Genomic DNA, 19,311 nt, shown 5'->3' on the forward strand with positions numbered 1-19,311 from the left:
CTTAATAACCCGGACATTGCGACTTGCTTGACACATCACATGGATTGAGGATGAGGATCATAAATGTTTTCATATCATTTGATCAGAAGATAAAAAAGATAATGTCTGATTCGTATTTTAACCCGGATGTTGCTTTAATCCGGATGTCAGACTAACTATCGCTGTTTTGATTATACGTCTACCATACACAAATTGACCTTATTTTTTCTTTGTTAGTGTCATTAGTAATAATACTTGGTATACTTTTGAAGCAGGAGAAATGTACCTTCCTAGCGTGATCTTCTCATGTTGTTTTCAACAAATGGATTAAGTCTGGAGAAACTGATTTCTCAAAACAAGAAGGTGCAATTTCCATGAATTCCATACACGTTTGAGTTTTATGATCATAAGTGATAAGCTTATTATCATTGATGTCCGTCCTTGGTGATTAAACGAGTATAAAACAGTGGATTTTCGGTCGTTTGAATCAGTTCTTCTAAGCTGCTCCTAACAAACGGTGTCTCTTGATAGCTTATTTTGGATCAAATATTCGAAGATGAAACTAATCTTTGCGATTGCTTTGGTGTGTCTTGGCGCGTCCCTCTCCGAAGCCGGGCGCCCCGCTTCGACCGAGGTCGTGCAAAAGCTGAAGGCTATCGAACCAATCTACAAGAATCTGCAGGATAACATCGTTAATGCAGTGGCCGGGGCAAAGCTGAATACAGCTTCCAAAACAGACTCCTTCTACCAGGCCATTATCGACAATAAGGAGGCATCGTTGAAGCAGTCGATTCAACTCGAGGACTCGTTTTCCTACCAGCTGAACAATCAGGCTCCGTCAACTGACTCCAGCTGTTTGGGATTCCTTCGGACACTTATGGAAAACAACATGTTTGTGGCCGGTGTTGGTTATACGAACTGTGTGAACACCGTCGAATCTGGGGTAAAAGAGGAGCTAGACAAAGTGTACCAACTGCTGCAGGTCGATGAGTCGGAGCTGTTCGATCTGAGCCTGTTGGATGTTTTCCGCGGTGAGAACATCATTGCCGATCCAGTCAAAATTATCGCCAAGTTGAACGAGAAGGAAGCGGAGATCAATGGCATTTCGCTTAGTTTTGTGGCCGACATCAATGCCGCTGTGGATGGATATGCCACCCGTTTGAGTGCGTTGGAGAATTCGTACAAGTCGTGTGTGCTTTCGAACGAGTCCCTTCTTAAGCAGGCGTTCGAGTCGTCGAAGATGCAGCTGACGCAGATCTGTCTGGGAACGATCGTTTAGAAAGTCCACTATATCTATCAGGTTGTTTGAACATTGAAACTAATAAATGGACATATGAATACAAGATATGACGACTATTTTCGCATGATTTTTCGCATGGAAAAGCAATTTTAGTGACGTGTTTACGCGTGTGAATTTCAGTGATAATCATGTTCCAGCAATGGTAAATGTACATTCTAAATCAAGATGAAAATGATGATTGTCCTAAATCAAGATGAAAATATACTTAGATGTCCATGTACTGGGCAGCTCTGCTTTTGCAGAACCATTTCTCCGAAGATGCACTCAATGTAAAGGGTGTCCCCGAAAGTATAAGCACGATTTAAAAATTAGGTAAAAAATAAAACTTGTTCCAGAAACTGAACTTTTGTTTCATAAATTGTTTTTGGGTTCTGTTCTGAACTTTTTGCGAAAAACAAAAAATTTAAAAATTTAATCGTATGCTAATGACCGCACTTTTGATCTGTCGCCTCCGATAAAGCTCAGCACAGACTTGTCATGAACGGTTTTCGACACTTTTGAACGGTTTTACAATTTTTTTGAAAACTGTTGATGTTTTCTGTAGCTTTAACATGTTTTCTCAAGTGTGCCTTCGTTAGCGCCCAAAATATCTCAATTGGTCTGGTCTTGGCCGACTCATCGTAGATCAGATGAATGAGGATTGGCCGCACAACAGCTTGTCGTACAGCTTCCGGGCCCGATATTTAACGCATCCAGCCTAATTTGCACTCCGTTTCGATTTCTTTTGGATTTTGTACGATTTTAAATTCAATCTTGCCTTGTCTCATTGGACGTTAGTTTTTGACGTACCCATTTGTTGAGCCACATCGGGAATGGAACTTTCCTATTTTTGATTGAATGCTTTTGCTCTTTCCCGGTTCAGCTGTTGGTCGATAGGACCAGGTTTTTGACCACTTTTCGGCGTATCCTCGAAGCTGGACTCCTCCCGAATCTTTTGGATGGCGGTTCGTCCGGCTCCGATACTCACACCTACCGATTTCACCAATTTCCGTAGCGAAATGTTAGGGGGAAGAACACCATTTGTGCAGAACGCTTTTGCACTTTTTGACGGAAATGCTTCGCATTTTAACAGAAACGGTTGAAAAAAATAGTTTCGATGCACTATCTAGTAGGTTTGAATGCAAACAATCAAACACCCGAAGAATCAGCTGTTTGGCATCATCCGTTTTCCTGAAACGTAATTTAGAAATCGTGCTTATACTTTCGGGGACACCCTTTATAAAATCGAAGTAACTGTGAATAAAGCAATGATTTCGAAATCGAATCGCTGCCGCAAGTTGAAAAAGTCCGTCAATCTTAATAATGGTTTTTTTTTGCTTGCTGTATTCTTGGCTCAGAAGGTCTTGGTACAATTTTTGACAATTTTACAGCAAAACGGCCAGGCCGTTCTTTCTGAAAAATAAATAAATAAATCAAATGGAAACTAAAATAAAAAATATGTACAACGATGCATCGGCACATTTGAGACTTATCTCATCTTCTTCAATGCCAAAAACCGCCATATCGCTTCCGGTGATGTATTTTGCAAGAGTTATTTAACCGATTTCGCTGAAATTAATTACTCAACATCAATACGTGTTTTGAACGCCTTATACTAAATAGGTCAATATGATACAAAGCTGGTGTTTTCGACAGAAAACCACATGGGGAGCGTGTATTCATTGTGAATTCATTGTAAAACATACTAACCAAGCGGGATTGCAGAGTGCGCAAGCTCCATGGACCACTTTTTGAGAAATTTTCGCCATTTGATCTGATGGAATCTTGTCCACCTCCCATAATAATATGTGTGTTCAAAACCTATCGGAATCATATATGCGATCTAGGCGATCGTTTGGTGATTAACTGAGGTGTAATAATTCGATCATCTGTGAAATCGGGCTCGTGATTTGTCACAATTTTAAACGCTGAACAGAAAGTCGAGCGGCCAGGCAGAATGGCTCCTAACGACTTTCACCTTAAACTTCGCGAAACTTAAACGACGAACTAGCGGACTTAAAAGACCTAAAATTAAACGCGACACACGGATTGCCTTACCCTGGCACCTCCAGGTCAAAATTGCGAACCTTTATTAAACATTTGATTGGTCTTATATACTAAAGCCAACCCTGTTGTCCCTTCAGCTCTCCGTCCCCTGGTCATCACCACACCTTCTGTCGCCGTTGGCGTCCATCCGCGGGCGTCCATCCGTGGGCGTCCACGATGCTGCCGCTAGATGTTTGTCAACTGTTCTACTTTGTGTCATGCTTATAATATTTTCTTGCGTATAATCCTTCAACCCGTGCGGTAGCTCACATATTTTTTTTTTTTGAATTTTAGAGACGGAATTTTTAGATTCGATCATTCGTCTCTAGGTAGCTCAGATATCTTGCTCAAGTCACTATGAGCCGTTCTGCTATTTAGGATGACTATACGGACATCCCCAGCTTGGTTTTCCGGTGTCTTTTGAAGAGATAGATATGTATAGATTGTTTATATAATTTGGATTCACTGCCCAGTTTTATCTTGAACTCAAACCCTTGGGATAACAGGTAATCGCGGTTATCCGTACGGATAACGGAAACGCGATTAACGCGTTATCAGTTGATGCGTGTGCGTCCTATCTGTCGGCGTCATTGTGCAGCCCAGCAGGTGGCAGCGAGAACACATTCGTCTCGGAATTGTCACCGAGTACGGACGAGCCGCGCGTGGCGCTCGTGTTTCAGGAAAGTTTTGCTTTTACCTATTTGTCAACAGTTTTGTTCTAATCTGTTATGCTGTGTGTGTAATATAAATTAAACCAGTTTTATGCAGCAACCTTATTATTATCAGTATATTCGGACGCTATAGTGAAAGAACATAGGACCTTGTTATGTTACAAATTTATTTGTCAGACACACTGGCTGTACACTGCTTTTCCGATCCATTTCTGAAGCTTGCGGTTTTGGACTGTTATAATAATGGTAAATGGTAAATGGGGGTCCGCGACAGCCGAGCGGTAGCGCCGGTTAGAAAATCGGCCCATGAGCGCCGGGGCTCACCACCTCGACGGCGTGGGTTCGAATCCCAACCGAGACCGGACCCCCTCCCCTGTACGAGAGGACTGACTATCCACGTACAACAGGGAAACAAGTCTCGAAAGCCATTAAACGGGCAGTCATGACCAAGAGGTCGTTACGCAAGAAGAAGAAGAAGACGAAGAAGAAGAAGAAGGGAAAACACATCATCGCCTTTTGTGAAGTTTACTTCCAAATTGTTCGTAACATGTTAGACAATTTAAGGTTAATGTTATTAACCGTTACTCGTTCATCCGCCATACAAAATGCAATGAATCGTATGAGTAAAGAACAAAGGACGCTACTATAAACCATCTTTGAACGATTTGTCAGACGACGAAAACCGAGGACGACGAAAACCGGGGCCAGCCTGTAGTTGAGTTTCTAAGAACAAAGATATCAGTATTGAAATACAGAAATGGCAAACTTCTATGTAAAATGTATGAACTACACTGATAAATGGTTGTAGTTATGAAGGGAGAATTTTTTTGGAACCTCAAATTAACATTCTTAATGAACTTTAAAAATTATAAGAGTTGTACAATATTTTGGAAAACACCCTCAAATAACTTCACTGAAAATTTCAAATCGATCCTACGTCTAAATAAAAAGTTATTTGGTCCTAAGTACAGGAAAACATAATTTCCCACACAAAATGTATGGACTACCCGGGTAGTCCGGTTGAACGTTAACGTAGGTAATTTTGGTTGAACGGGAGACGGTTAATGAATCTAAGATAAAAATAACCATGAAAAGGGTGTGAAACTCTACTGCTATCTAAATCCAATGGTTTTCATAATCTTGTACAACAAATAAAACGTCACATTTCTTTTTTAACACATAAGTTGGAACAAATCTATAATGCTGTCAATTTCTCTCAAAGTCACCAAATTTATTTGTTCTTCCACATTCTAAGCTCGTATAGTTATGTACGAACCCCAAGTTGATCCTTGTTGAAAATCAAGCGAATGCAGTAGCTATATTTTGCATCAGTTCATTTATCAGTTTCAATATATTAACACTTTGTATGATCAGCTGCATTTTTCTAAAGCACCGTTTGCACGCAAATCGGCATCAGCTGCATCTTTGTCGTCTCCAACGCTTGCTTAAAGGAGGACTCGTTCGAAAGCACACACGACTTGTACGAATTTTCCAACGCTACCAAACGAGAGGCGTAATCATCTACAGAAACATTGACGTCGGCCGTAAAATTCAGTGCAATGCTATTGATCTCCGAGGCCTTCTCGTTCAACTTGGCGATAATTTTGACTGGATCGGCAATGATGTTCTCACCGCGGAACACATCCAACAGGCTCAGATTGAACAGCTCCGACTCATCGACCTGCAGCAGTTTGTACACTTTGTCTAGCTCCTTCTTCAGCCCCGCTTCGACTTGGTTCACACAGTTCGTGTAGCCAAAACCGGCCAAATTCATGTAGCTTTCCACAATCGTCCGAATCTCTTCCAAGCAGCTGGCATCAGCTGACGAAGGCTGATTGTTTAGCTCATAGATAAACTCATCCTCGTACGCAATGGACTGCTTCAACGATGCCTCCTTGTTGTCGCTAATGGTCTGGTAGAAGGAGTCCGTCTTGGAAGCTGTGTTCAGCTTTGCCCCGGCCACTGCATTAACGATGTTATCTTGCAGATTCTTGTAGATTGGTTCGATTTCCTTCAGCTTTTGCACGACATCCGTCGAAGCGGTACGTCCGGCTTCGGTGAGGGACACGCCAAGGCACGCCAAGGTAATCGCAAAGAATAGTTTCATCTTTGAATATTTGATCCAAAATAAGCTATCAAGAGACACTGTTTGTTAGGAGCATAGAAGAACTGATCCAAACGACCGAAAATCCTCTGTTTTATACTCGTTCAATCAGCAGGGAATGACATCAATCATAATAAGTTTATCGCTAATGATCATAATGTTGATGTTCTTGGATGTTGAACGTGAGTTTTTAATCAATGACTGACAAGTAGGCTTCTGCTCGTATGGTACGTTAAGCATTTTTTTTAACGAGAACAAAAAGAAAACATTAAAATCAAACCATCGATATTCAAAGTCTGATAACATCCGACTCAAATTACGAATCAGCCAGTCAACGATTCCTCCTGATTCTTCTTTGTCTTAAGATCAACTTATTCGAAAATATTAATCATCCATATACTCAATCCGCGGGAACTGGTAAACAGGGGCTGCAAATGTAGATTATCACCGAAATATCAATCTTTCATCACCAACTTTGATTTATCGATAATGATATGGCGCTTGGTATAAAAGAATCCAATCCAGCTATCGCGAGGAGCAATCATTGAAGTTTTTCGTTTAAACCATTACGGATCGCGTCCAAGCAGTTTAAATTTGCGATGAAGTTTACCTCGATCGTGCTGTCCGTTATCCTCGTGTGCGCCATCGTTGGGCTGGATTCAGTTGAATGTAATCGACGGGATGTTCTGAAGGCGTTCCTTCCATTGAAAACCACCGGAGGAAAGCAGCAGCGCAAACTACTGTCCGGTGGTTCGGAGCTGCTCGTATCGGTCCAGTCGGAGCTGATCCTCACCCAGGAGCCGTACATTCAGCAGACCATCGACGAAGAAGCCAACATTCTTGACAGCCTCGCTGTTGTGTCCAATAGGGCCTGCGCTAGTTACGTACAAATGGGAACCGATGCGCTCATGACGCTAGCTGGTATCTCCTTCGGAAACTGTGTGGCCAAAATCGACGATGACATGTTCGCCGGCTTGTTCCCCGCACAGGATAGTGCAGATCGCCAGGCGTACGCCCAGGCCAGCCTGCTCAGCAGCATCCGTGGAGTGAACATTCTTACCGATCCGGATACTGTTCAGGCCACGATTGAGAGCAAGCTGAGCTCCCCGGTAGTTATCGAGGGCTTGGGCACTATCGGCGAGCTATCGGCCAATTTGAGAGCTGCACTGCAAGACTGTCTTTCGAACGCCCGAGCCCTGTTGAAGTCTCCGCTTGAAACCGCTTCAAGTCAGGTGAACGCCATCTGCGCCAAATAGACAAGTCAAAAACAATGGAAGTAATTCAATGCGGTTTGAGAATGAGTGTGGAATAAAACAATATGTAAAAACCAGGATTCTGGTAGTCGATCAAATGTTTTTCAGTCCAAAAGTTTCTTATGTGGCGTTGCTTAACATCTGTACTTCAGTTAAAAGGAACTTGTTACGTCTAACATATTCAACGATCATAAAATGCTCTAATGAACTCTTCTTTCCGTACTGGCTAACAGTCAAGTGAGATTTTTTACTTGTTCATACATGATTTGATTCTTTGAGTAGGATTCAAGTTCTTGTGGTGACAAGAAAGTCTTTCTGGCAATCTTTTGAGCTCTATATCATAAATATCAGTTTGAGATCAGATAATTGTACATATCTATATATAACAGAAATTCGAAACTCGGAATGAAACCCCTGGGGCAATCATTTTGATTGTTTCAAATCACGACAAAGTTACAAAAAGATTTGAATCAATCAATATTGTTCAGCTTAATTTTAATCCCCAATATAAGTTGTTATACACAGTAAAACAAATTTCGAAAATCGCCCAATAGTTTTTAAACTATAAAGTATCGATTGTTTATTTTGTCAAAATTTCTAATTACTATTGGTATATTGGTTTAAAGTGAACTTTAATATATTATTTCAATCCAAAGTCATCATTTACTTGTCTAGAACACCACCCGGATTTGCAAGGCCTGACGAAAAGGAAAACAAAAACAATCCGTACAAGATTCCGGAAGTCGTTCAACATTTATTGTCTCACAATTACGTCCGCCAGACAGGCAGTAATATTTAACAATATCCTACTGACATTGAAAAAAAAGGGCTTCGAGCATGATTGCAAAATTGTGATAGCGTTACTGAATAAGCAAACGCAGAAGCGGATCAATCCGTTCGGGGGCCCCAAGCGGTTGGATAAACGGGGCCCTCCATACATTTCGATTTCTCTAAATGTTTCTATACCTATGGCCAAAATTGGATTAATTTTTTACAACAGCTTGCAATCCTTTATACATATTTTCAGCATATAGTCTCTATGAATTTTTATAGGTATAAATTCTATACATCTTTTCGTTATTATCCATAACTGCGTCACATATCTTATAGTAAATATTAATTCAAAGAATCTAAAATAAATCCACATCCTAACATCCTAAACCAAACCGACCTATTGAAAACTATTCATTTTAATATTTTTCTGCAGTAAATGTCATGTTTTTCTTTTTTTTTTTAAGTAAATGCAAATGTAGATCACTTTTCACAGATGTTTTTTATTTGTGCTAAATAGCAATAGGGTTTTTTTAAATCGCTCTCAAATTATCAAATCTTTTTATCAGTTTTAACAGCGACGACGAAAACAATTTAAAAGGGTAGCAATGCAGACTTTTATAAGTAGACCGTAAATTGAAAGCATTTTAAGTCAAACGGACATTGTAGATGAGAAACAAGATTCATGAAAACATATTCTGGCAAGGTTTTGAGTGAAAATTAACAACGGTTAAGCAATATCAAAGTACATCTGTAATAACTTTGATCAAATATGTATACCACTGCGAGAATAAATAAAATCGGTAGTTATTTTTGCGATCTGGGGTTTTCATCACGGGGCCCCCTTAAGCTCGGGGCCCCCCGCGGCCGCTCAGTCCGCTAATAGGTAGATCCGCCTCTGGGCAAACGGTACAATTGTTTGACTATGGCAGCGAAGGTTGTTTAAATGCAATACGTTGGATCCTGTTTGATTGTTGGTTTTTTTGATTTTTTTCGAAATGTAAAATAATGAAAGATACCGAAGACCCTACTTTCGAATCAATCAGCTAATTTTTCCGGCGGTTCATTGATAGCATTTCTAGGTTACTGTTTGATATCGCCAACCAGCAATAAAATGGGGAGGCAAACGATAAAGTTTCTTATTGACCATCGTGTGGCTCATTGACTTAGGCTGAGCGATATTTCGCGACATTTAATCTTCCGTGATTATTATTGTACCGCGCGATTAGCTTTGCCATATCGCCATTCTGCCGTTGATTTATAATCCGGATCTGGTGTGTCGTATAAAATCAAAGAGATAATGTTGAAATTTCAGCAAAAGCCTTCAATCTTCGTAAACGTGTGGTCCACCGGACTAGTACTCTGAAGTACCGGTCCAAATCGCACCATGAAATCTTTTCTACTTTTAATTGCCCTGTGTTTGTGTCTGTTGGTGAATGTAGGTTAAGTATCCATATTACGTTATTGCAAAAAATTGCAAATTACATAATTTGTTTTCGTTACCCTCATTTATTACTTCAGGCAGTTGATGTTGGACGTCCGGTGTCGATGGAGGTTATTCAGCGACTGAAGGACATCGAACCAAAGCATGCGGAAATCAAGCGACGCGTCATTAACTTTGTGTACGCGGCTAAGTTAAATGTCGTGGAGCGGATCGATGAATTCTACCTACAGGTGTTTGCCGAAAAGGAGGGATCACTTGCTAGGTCCATAGTGATTGAGGACGAAATGTTGTATCAGTTGGACCATCAAGTGCAGTCGGCCGATCGGAGTTGTCTTGAGATATTGCGGATTATCGTCGATAGCAACATGAACGTGGCTGGTGTCGGATATACGAACTGTATTAACAGTGTCCAAGTAGGCCTCGAACGAGAGCTGGAAAGGGTGCTAAAGCTGCTGGAGTTTGATGAGTCGAAAATTCTCTACCAACGGTTACTGGATGTGTTCGAAGGTGAAAATATTATCTACGACCCGGAACGTATTTTGGCCAAGTTAAAGGACAAAGCATTCGAAATAGACGCGATGGGTAGCGACTGCTTGTCGGGAGTGTTCGAAATCGTTGAGAAATTCGCTGCGGCTCTGGGGGACCTTCGTATAGCTTACCAAACGTGCCTGAACACAAACGAGTCTATTCTAAAGATAGCAAATGAGGCATCGAAGAGTCAGCTAACGGACATTTGCCTTGACACTCTCGTAGACAATTAGCACGATTCTTAAAGTATATATCGGTGACTGTTTTAATAAACACATTTTATGTCGTTTAAAATACTAATTTTTATAATTATATTATAGAACAGAGCATGTTTTGTAGTAGATAGAATATTTTATTATATTTATTAGACTTAAAACCATAGGTTTTCTATCTATTTTAGTGCCAGAACTTCAAAAAACTAATCATCAAACTATCTACACAGTACAACACTAAATTTGAAGAAATCATAGTGGGCGACAAAGGTCGTGTTATAAGTGTGAAAATACGGTATATGTTACAATATGCGTTAAAATGCAATTTTCATTACCTTTGCAACTGAACGTTTAAATGAGCAGGTCCTGCTGGCTTATTTTCTCGTGTAGCAATGGAATTTTAATTGTTGGTTCCTCGCTGGGACTAATCGTTTTGAGTGTTTCGGATTAGTACTTCGGCAAAAATTCGGATTGCTTGGCATCCCAACCGAGACCAGACGCTCGCCTAAACACCTCATTCCCAGTGGATCGATTATGTGGTTTTTCAGGTCCACAATTCCATTTTGTATCAAGAGGTTTACAATACGTTTTTTAGATTTATGAGCCACAATCTACATGTGGCTTACGCATGTTGTGCTTTTACTGTTATTTATTGATACGCCTCGAATAAATGCTTATCAATGAATAATAAGAACATTCAAAAGTAAAAGTAGAATGTGTGCAAGTCGCATGTAGATCGCTAATCATGAACCGGATTATGAACCTCTCAGAGAAAATAAAATGCTTATCAATAAATAAAAAGAAGTGCAAAAAGTATAAGAAAATGGGGCTCGAATGCGAAATTCCTGCATGGTGTAATAGGAGTAATTATTGCAATCATGTGGTGGAAAATTATGAAAGGCTTTGTTTGTTTAAGTGAATTGTCTTTTTAGCAGAAAATGGCTGCAGATAACATAAACATAGTCGGGCTTCGATGTTATCTTTACCAGACATGTAATATCTCATTGTGAAATCAAAACAATGTAAAATCAACGTTGATCTCTCGTTGAATAACCTTCAAAAGAAGAAGTAGTATTCATGTATGCTGTAGATTTTTTACTTATTTTTGCAATAAAGAAAACTATTTTTTTTAAATTTTAGTCATGGCTGTTGCAAAATGATATCCTGATTGCTCACAATAACTGGATTAATTCACTACCCGATTTCACGAGCAGGTTTTGTTACATCATGGTTCCATCTCTTTTCGACCCTAACAAATAAAAGTCTTGGAGAAAGTCTGCAAGATGGCTGAAGATTTTAAAGTCCTATACAATCAATTAATGAATGCTTTTACCAGTGGTAGGCACATGTTTGTCGAAAATTACAGTGAGGTGTAAATAGATGATAAAAAAGAGTCTTGAAATATTCTGGACCAAATACTAAAAACAGTGTTTTGCTATTCGAAAGTGATATAAAACCATTTTTAAATGCTGTTTGTCTATATCCTTGATCGGAAAGAGTACAACAACAACAGTAATAATATAAGGTAAAATATTTCAAAGTTTTACTACTAAAAAACAAATGTGAGGTCGACCCATTCTGATTTGACCCATTATTTTATTATCGCCTTACCACAATGGTCACCTATTGTGACTTGGCAAAGTCACTGGGCTGTGGCTTGTCCGCTGGCTGGCATTATAGGCTATAACAGCCTATCTCTAGCCTGAGCGCATCTCTAGCCTGACTAAAGAGGTCAATAACTAGTCGATTCGATCCTGACGCTCGTATGAGAAGGCGAAGATAGATAGATAGGCGACAAATAGATAATCGATCTGCAAAATCAGCGAAAGCAGTATTCATACTTTGCATCAATTTATTTATTAGATTCAATGATTTGATGAGCTGGATTTTTCTAAACAATCGTTCCCATGCAAATCAGCGTCAGCTGCATCTTCGACGACTCGAACGCCTGCTTAAGAAGGGACTCGTTCGAAAGCACACACGACTTGTAAGAATTCTCCAAAGCACTAAAACGGGTGGCGTATCCATCCACAGCGGCATTGATGTCGGCCACAAAACTCACCGAAATGTCGTTGATCTCCGCTTCCTTCTCGTTCAACTTGGCGATCATTTTGGCTGGATCGTCAATGATGTTTCATCGACTGGCAGCAGTTTGTACACTTTGGCTAGCTTCTCTTTTACCCCAGCTTCGACGGTGTTCACACAGTTCGTAGGGGTGGTCGGGGTAATACGCACCCCTTAAGGAAAACTATAAAATTTTCTAACAACTTGGCTCTTTATTGTTGATTTCATCTCTGAATTGGATTCATTAAGGTTCAAACTAGTTACCAGTTCACGAATTTTTGGTTTTTTTGCTAAGAAAAACGTATTTTTTTCAGTTTTGAAAAAGTTCAATTTTTGATCGATCTGTATCTGGTTGAGACAAAACGCACCTTTGCTAGGGGTAATACGCTCCACAACAAAGGGGCAATACGCACCACAACAAAGGGGCAATACGCACCATAACAAAGAGGCAATATGCACCACCATTTTACCCCGACATACTAGGTGCATATTGCCCCCATTCGTAGTTGAACATATTTTCAACTAAAATATGAGTAAATCTGCATTTTTTCCGAAATTTTCATGAACAGTCTCAAGCACTGATTCTTAATTCATTTAATTTCGTATTACTCGTGGGTAAATATCGATTTTTGCACTTAATATTCCTTAGCGGAATGGTACGTCACATTATAACCAAAACTGTCTGAGCTGAGAATGATTTTGTTTTGCGTTTATTTCGCGTTTCTGTTGATGTAGAGTGGCCAAACTCATAGGGTGACCAAATTGTAGATTGATCTTACAGGATGACTACTTTTTACGCGTTAAAAACTCGTCTTTCAAGGGAAATTGGAAGGGGTGCGTATTGCCCCAGGGGTGCGTATTACCCCGACCACCCCTATAACCGACACCGGCCACAAACATGTTGTTTTCCATAAGTGTCCGAAGGAATCCCAAACAGCTGGAGTCAGTTGACGGAGCCTGATTGTTCAGCTGGTAGGAAAAAGAGTCCTCGAGTTGAATCGACTGCTTCAACGATGCCTCCTTATTGGCGATAATGGCCTGGTAGAAGGAGTCTGTTTTGGAAGCTGTGTTCAGCTTTGTAGATTTTGATATTTCAATCTTTATCACACGATAAAGACGATTTCTGCGCTCACAGTACGCTGCGTGTAAAAACAACATTAATCCAATTTTTGTATGGTAGAAATGAAGAAGATCGTAAACCGTGGTTTTCGATGTCGAATAACATCCGGATTAAAATATGAATCAGTTGGTCAAAGATTCTTTCGATCCGTTTATCTTCTGATCAACTGATACGAAAACATTTATGATCCTCATCCTCATTCTTTGTGAACTGCTAAGCAAGTAGCAATGTCCGGGTTTTAAAGTAATTGTAGATAAGCATGGCAGCAAGCAGATGTTATGGCTTTAGGTGTATAAAAATTAAAGTCAGTGGCGAGGAGCATTCATTACCGACCCGCTACACGAGCCGCAAACTCCAACCGCGAACTCAAAAACCGCGTTCGTGTAGCCGCGTTTTGTGGTACCAATGCTGTAGCCAGTCAATGCAAGCGCAAAGTTTCTGACAGTCTACCCTACTACCAATTTAGAATGAACTCAGGCCTATCCCCGTGGATCGGAGCGAGACGCAGCGACTGACTTGTGCTCCGTCGCATTCGCGCTGCAGTGCCGAAATTTTTCAACCCGCTCTTGAGTGAAACTTTGCATGAAGAATGAAACAAAGCGACGGATGGAAAGCATAAACCGTTACAGTTTGAACGGAAAGCGTATTTTTGAACTTTGGATGGCACCGGCGCTGCCACCAACGGTAGAACATTTTCCAATGAAAACAACATTGGCGCTTTCAAATCTATTATCGAAGCACAATAAAGAGAAGAAATAAAACAAACATAGCTCCTCAATGGTTATTCCTAGCCAAGTGCATCATACAGACAAAAGATAGTCGCACTAAATACCTATGCAATAATATTTATATCATCTCAATCGCCTCAGAAATGATTGTGTTTTAGATTATCAAACGGGCACGCTACACACACCGCGGTTGCCGCAGCATCTCAAGCTCTATCGCTCCAGAGCTTTTTAAACCGCGTCAAGTATTCAACCCAGAAATGGTGGGTTTTTCGTTTTGTATGGGAATGACAACGCAGCGCGTTGTCAAAAAATTTGGATCGAGCACTTTTTTGAACGCCAGAAATGCCTTCAATTTCAAAAAAAGGGACGTTACAATTATTGATATGAAGTTAATTATTCAAAAAACGATACCATGTTATTATTTATTGTTCGTTTTAAGATGGTTTTCATTATTCGCGATATTTTTAGTTGTTTATTATTCCAAAATTCCATGTGAATAATAAATGTTTCTTAATTTGATTTTACTTTCCCGAGTTGACAATGGTGAAAAGGATGGAAGGAATACTTCTAGAAACAATTTGACTCCCTCGATGTGTTTTCTTGTTTGGGGGTACTTTAACACCCCGCACCCAGCGCGGTTCCTCCCGCATTTCCCATTTCATATCTCTCACCGCAGAGACCGCTTTCTCTCCTCAAGGCTTCTGTAAACTTTTCACCACGCACAGTCCAAGCGTTTTCGTTAGCCAGGGTCAGTCTGAGACCCTTAGCCCTACGGGCCTTGCCCATACCCCCCGTGACGTCCTTACTTGCAACCTGGTGGATATCAGCGAGGGGGTTTGGTGTGGTGCCTAATAACGGGTACTTGCTGTATGCTGCCGATGTAAAATTATTCTTTCCCATATCCTCTCCTTCCGACTTCTTACTCCTTCAAGAATCCCTCAACCGCTTTGCACCTTCAATTGTTGTGTTATATCCTTCAGCCGATCCGCTGGGGTGACCCACCGCTACTACTGTATTGGAAGCGTAGCTTTATAGCGGGGGTCGGCTATTAAGGAACTTGGGATGTGGCTGGACTTCACCTTGTCCTTCTGCGTGCAGATTGATGAAGTGGAATTCAAGGCCAACTGTACGCTGCGGCTTACAATTTCTTGCCTAGCGTCGGATGTTCGGGACCCGCGCTGCTTGCTGACGCTTTACTGTTGCTGGGTCAGACCGATCCTTGAGTATGCTTCCGTGGTATGGACCCCAACAGTTGTCATTGCCTTGGGACGGTTAGAGAGGGTGCAGAGACGCTTCACGCCTCTGGCCGTAAGGCGTCTTCTCGGCTACATTGCCTGCTTCCTTCTGGCTTACGAGTCGCGGTGTCAATTGTTAGGGCTATCCTCGATTCAGACTCGCCACCGGAAAACTCAAGCTACTTTCATCGCCCAACTTCTCCTGCACTCCTCTGACGTTCCGGAACTCCTGTCCCATATTCTTCTCTATGTCCCTTCCCATACCCTTCTGGAAAGGTCACCTCTCCTTATTCCCACCCGCCGTACACATTTCTCCCAGAATGATCCATTTTGTCTGCGCCATGTCTTCCTTCAATAGCTTTAGCCACCTATTGGACTACAACGTCTCCATCCCTTCCTTTCGTTCACGTCTTACCAATATAATAAATTCCATTATCAGGAAAAGTTGTAGAATGTATTCAATGGAAAATATAACGTCACATATGTAAATTTATGACGACCTAATACAGTTTCCCTATCATTGAAACGAGAATATTAGAACACTCGTTTAGTTGTCCGTTATAGTTTACGTTATAAATTTGAATTGTTTTGAAAAGACAAATCAGAGCTTTCGGTAGAACGGGACATCTTTGAGATAGAGCGAGAGGTTTCGCGGCTACGCAAAACGCGCTAGGATCAAGCAAATCGAGTAGTTTCTGCGTTGTCAATTTTGACAACGCGCTGCGGAACGCGGTCTGTGTGGCAGCGGCGAAAGATGTATCGCCGCTGCCACACAGACCGCGTTCCGCAGCGCGTTGTCAAATTTGACAACGCAGAAACTACTCGATTTGCTTGATCCTAGCGCGTTTTGCTTAGCCGCGAAGCCTCTCGCTCTTTCCCAAAGATGTCCCGTTCTACCGAAAGCTCTGATTTGTCTTTTCAAAACAATTCAAATAATCAACGTTAACTATAACGGACAACTAAACGAGTGTTCTAATACTCTCGTTTCAATGATAGGGAAACTGTATTAGGTCGTTAAAAATTTACACTTATGTATGCGACGCTATATTTTCGACGCTATAACGTTTTCTGATTATGAAATTTATTATATTGGTAAGACGTGAGCGAAAGGAAGGGATGGAGACGTTGTAATCAAACAGGTGACTAGAGCTATTGAAGGAAGACATGGCGCAAACAAAATGGATCATTCCGGGAGAAATGTGTACGGATTGTGGGAATACAGAGAGATGACCTTTCCTGAAGGATATAGGAAGGGACATAGAGAGGAATATGGGACAGGAGTTCCGGAGCGTCAGTGGAGTGCAGGAGAAGTTGGGCGATGAAAGTAGCTTGAGTGTACCGGTGGCGAGTCTGACTCGTGGATAGCCCCAACAATAGACATCGCGACTCGTGAGCCAGAAGGGAGCAGGCATTGTAGCCGAGAAGACACCTTACGGCCAGACGCGTGAAGCGTCTTTGCACCCCCTCTAACCGTCCCAAGGCAATGACACCAGTTGAGGTCCATACCACGGAAGCATACGCAACAACAGCAACAGTAAAGCGCCAGCAAGCAGTGTGGGTCCCGTACCTCCGACGCTAGGGGATAAATAAGCCGCAGAGTACGGTTGGCCTTGAATACAACATCATCAATCTGCACGCAGAAGGACAAGGTGATGTCCAGCCACACCCCAAGGTCCTTGATAGCCGATACCCGCGACAAAGCTGCGCTACCAATACAGTAGTCGTGGTGGGTCACCCCAGCGGATCGTCTGAAGGATATCACAGAACAATTGAATGTGCAAAGCGATTGAGGGATTCTTGAAGGAGTAAGAAGATGGAAGGAGAGGATACGGGAAGGAATAATTTTACATGGTTAGCATACAGCAAGTGTCCGTTATTAGGCACCACACCAAACACCCTCGCTGATCTCCAGCAGGTTGCAAGTGAGGATGTCACGGGGGGTATGAGCAAGGCCCGTAGAGCCAGGGGCCGCCGACTGAGCCTGGCCAACGAAAACGCTTGGAAAGTGCGTGGCGAAAAGTTTCGGAAGCCTTGAGGAGAGAAAGCGGTCTCTGCGGTGAGAGACATGGAATGGGAAATGCGGGAGGAATCGCGCCGGATGCCGGATGTTAAAGTACCACCAAACCAGAAAACACATCGAGAGAGTTAAATTGTTCTAGAAGTGTTCCTTCCATCCTTTTCACCATTGTCAACACGGGAAAGTAAAATCAAAATAAGAAACATTTATTATTCACATGAAGTTTTGGAATAATAAACTACTAAAAATATCGCGAATAACGAATACCATCTTAACACGAACAATAAATAATAACATGGTATCGTTTTTTGAATAATTAACTTCGTATCAAAAATTGTAACGTCCCTTTTTTGAAATTGAAGGCATTTCTGGCGTTCAAAAAAGTGCTCGATCCAATTTTTTTGACAACGCGCTGCGTTGTCATTCCCATACAAAACGAAAAACCCACCATTTCTGGGTTGAATACTTGACGCGGTTTAAAAAGCTCTGGAGCGGTAGAGCTTGAGATGCTGCGGCAACCGCGGTGTGTGTGGCGTGCCCGTATGATTTCAAAAGCATTCGAAGCATTCTCGTGCGGTCTCTTCAAAACAACACTCGATAGAATAAAGAATCCTTCGACAGAGTTTCTATATGTGGGAATGTTTTCATTTACGTTATTACAAAATCGTATAAGTGTTACATACTTATAATGACAACGAGAAAATAGACAAATATTATTCAATTTATTGATGACATTTATCTGTTAGCTCGGAACGATTTGTTTGCGCATGCACATGCACATGCACATCAGCAATTTCAGCGCTAGAAAAACAAATTACAAGTTTGCTGGCTCAAGTTATGTTCTAAGAAGGGTGGATGCGATATTTTTTTCTCCCACATTCAATTTTTACTCTTCTCCCGCAGTTGCTACCATTGCTACCCGCTGTACGTTTTACACCTGTGAATAAACGAATGCATATTAAACTAACATCTTCTTCTTCTTCTTCTTGGCGTAACGACCTTTTGGTCATGCCTGCCCGTTAAGGGCTTACGAGACTTGTTTCCCTGTTGTACGTGGTTAGTCAGTCCTCTCGTACAGGGGAGGGTCCGGTCTCGGTTGGGATTCGAACCCAAGCCGTCGAGGTGGTGAGCCCCGGCGCTCATGGGCCGATTTTCTAACCGGCGCTACCGCTCGGCTGTCGCGGTTGCTATGCTAGTCAGTGATAAAAGCAATCATTAATTGATTGTATAGGGTTTTAAAATCTTCAGCCATCTTGCAGACTTTCTCCAAGACTTTTATTTGTTAGGGTCGAAAGGAGATAGAACCATGATGTAAACAAACCTGTTCATGAACTCGGATAGTGAATTAATCCATTTATTCTAAGCAATTAGGATAACATTTCTCAGAAGCTTTAGCTAAACTTAAAAATAATAATTTTGTTTATAGCAAATAAAACGTTAAAAATCTACAACATAACTACTACTTCTTTTTTCGAATGTTATACAATGAGAGATCAACGTTGATTATACATTGTTTTGGTTTCATAATATGATATACATGTCTGGTAAAGATAACTCCATAGCACGACTATGTTTTTGTTATCTGCAGCCATTTTCTGATAAAAACACAATTCATTTAGACAAACAAAGCCTTTCATAATTTTCCACCAAATGATTGCAATAATTACCCCGATTACCACCTGCAGGAATTTCGCACTCGAGCTCCTGTTTCTTTTACCTTTTGCACTTCTTATTATTTATTGATAAGCATTTATTCTGGGCGTATCAATGAATAACAGTAAACGCACAAAATGCGTAAGATTGTAGCTCACATATAGATTGTAGCTCATAAATCAGAAGTGTAATGGGCACCTCTTGATA

The 19,311-nt window shown here is 41.2% G+C and overlaps 3 protein-coding genes across 3 annotated transcripts; 2 read left to right on the forward strand and 1 right to left on the reverse strand.

Moving 5' to 3' along the window:
* The first annotated feature begins 535 nt into the window (after positions 1–535).
* LOC131282180 (uncharacterized) lies at positions 536–1,258 on the forward strand. Its single transcript, XM_058311586.1, has one exon. The coding sequence runs from the start codon at positions 536–538 to the stop codon at positions 1,256–1,258; it is 723 nt and encodes a 240-aa protein (XP_058167569.1).
* A 4,101-nt stretch (positions 1,259–5,359) lies between these two features.
* On the reverse strand, positions 5,360–6,082 carry LOC131282612 (uncharacterized). Its single transcript, XM_058312118.1, has one exon. It carries the CDS (start codon positions 6,080–6,082, stop codon positions 5,360–5,362), a length of 723 nt encoding a protein of 240 aa, XP_058168101.1.
* A 2,289-nt stretch (positions 6,083–8,371) lies between these two features.
* On the forward strand, positions 8,372–10,308 carry LOC131293580 (uncharacterized). Its single transcript, XM_058321658.1, has 2 exons — positions 8,372–8,385; positions 9,546–10,308. Exons 1-2 carry the CDS (start codon positions 8,372–8,374, stop codon positions 10,306–10,308), a joined length of 777 nt encoding a protein of 258 aa, XP_058177641.1.
* Positions 10,309–19,311: the final 9,003 nt, after the last annotated feature.

The sequence above is a fragment of the Anopheles ziemanni genome, chromosome 2 (genome assembly GCF_943734765.1).
Source record: "Anopheles ziemanni chromosome 2, idAnoZiCoDA_A2_x.2, whole genome shotgun sequence".
NCBI classification, from domain to species: domain Eukaryota; kingdom Metazoa; phylum Arthropoda; class Insecta; order Diptera; family Culicidae; genus Anopheles; species Anopheles ziemanni.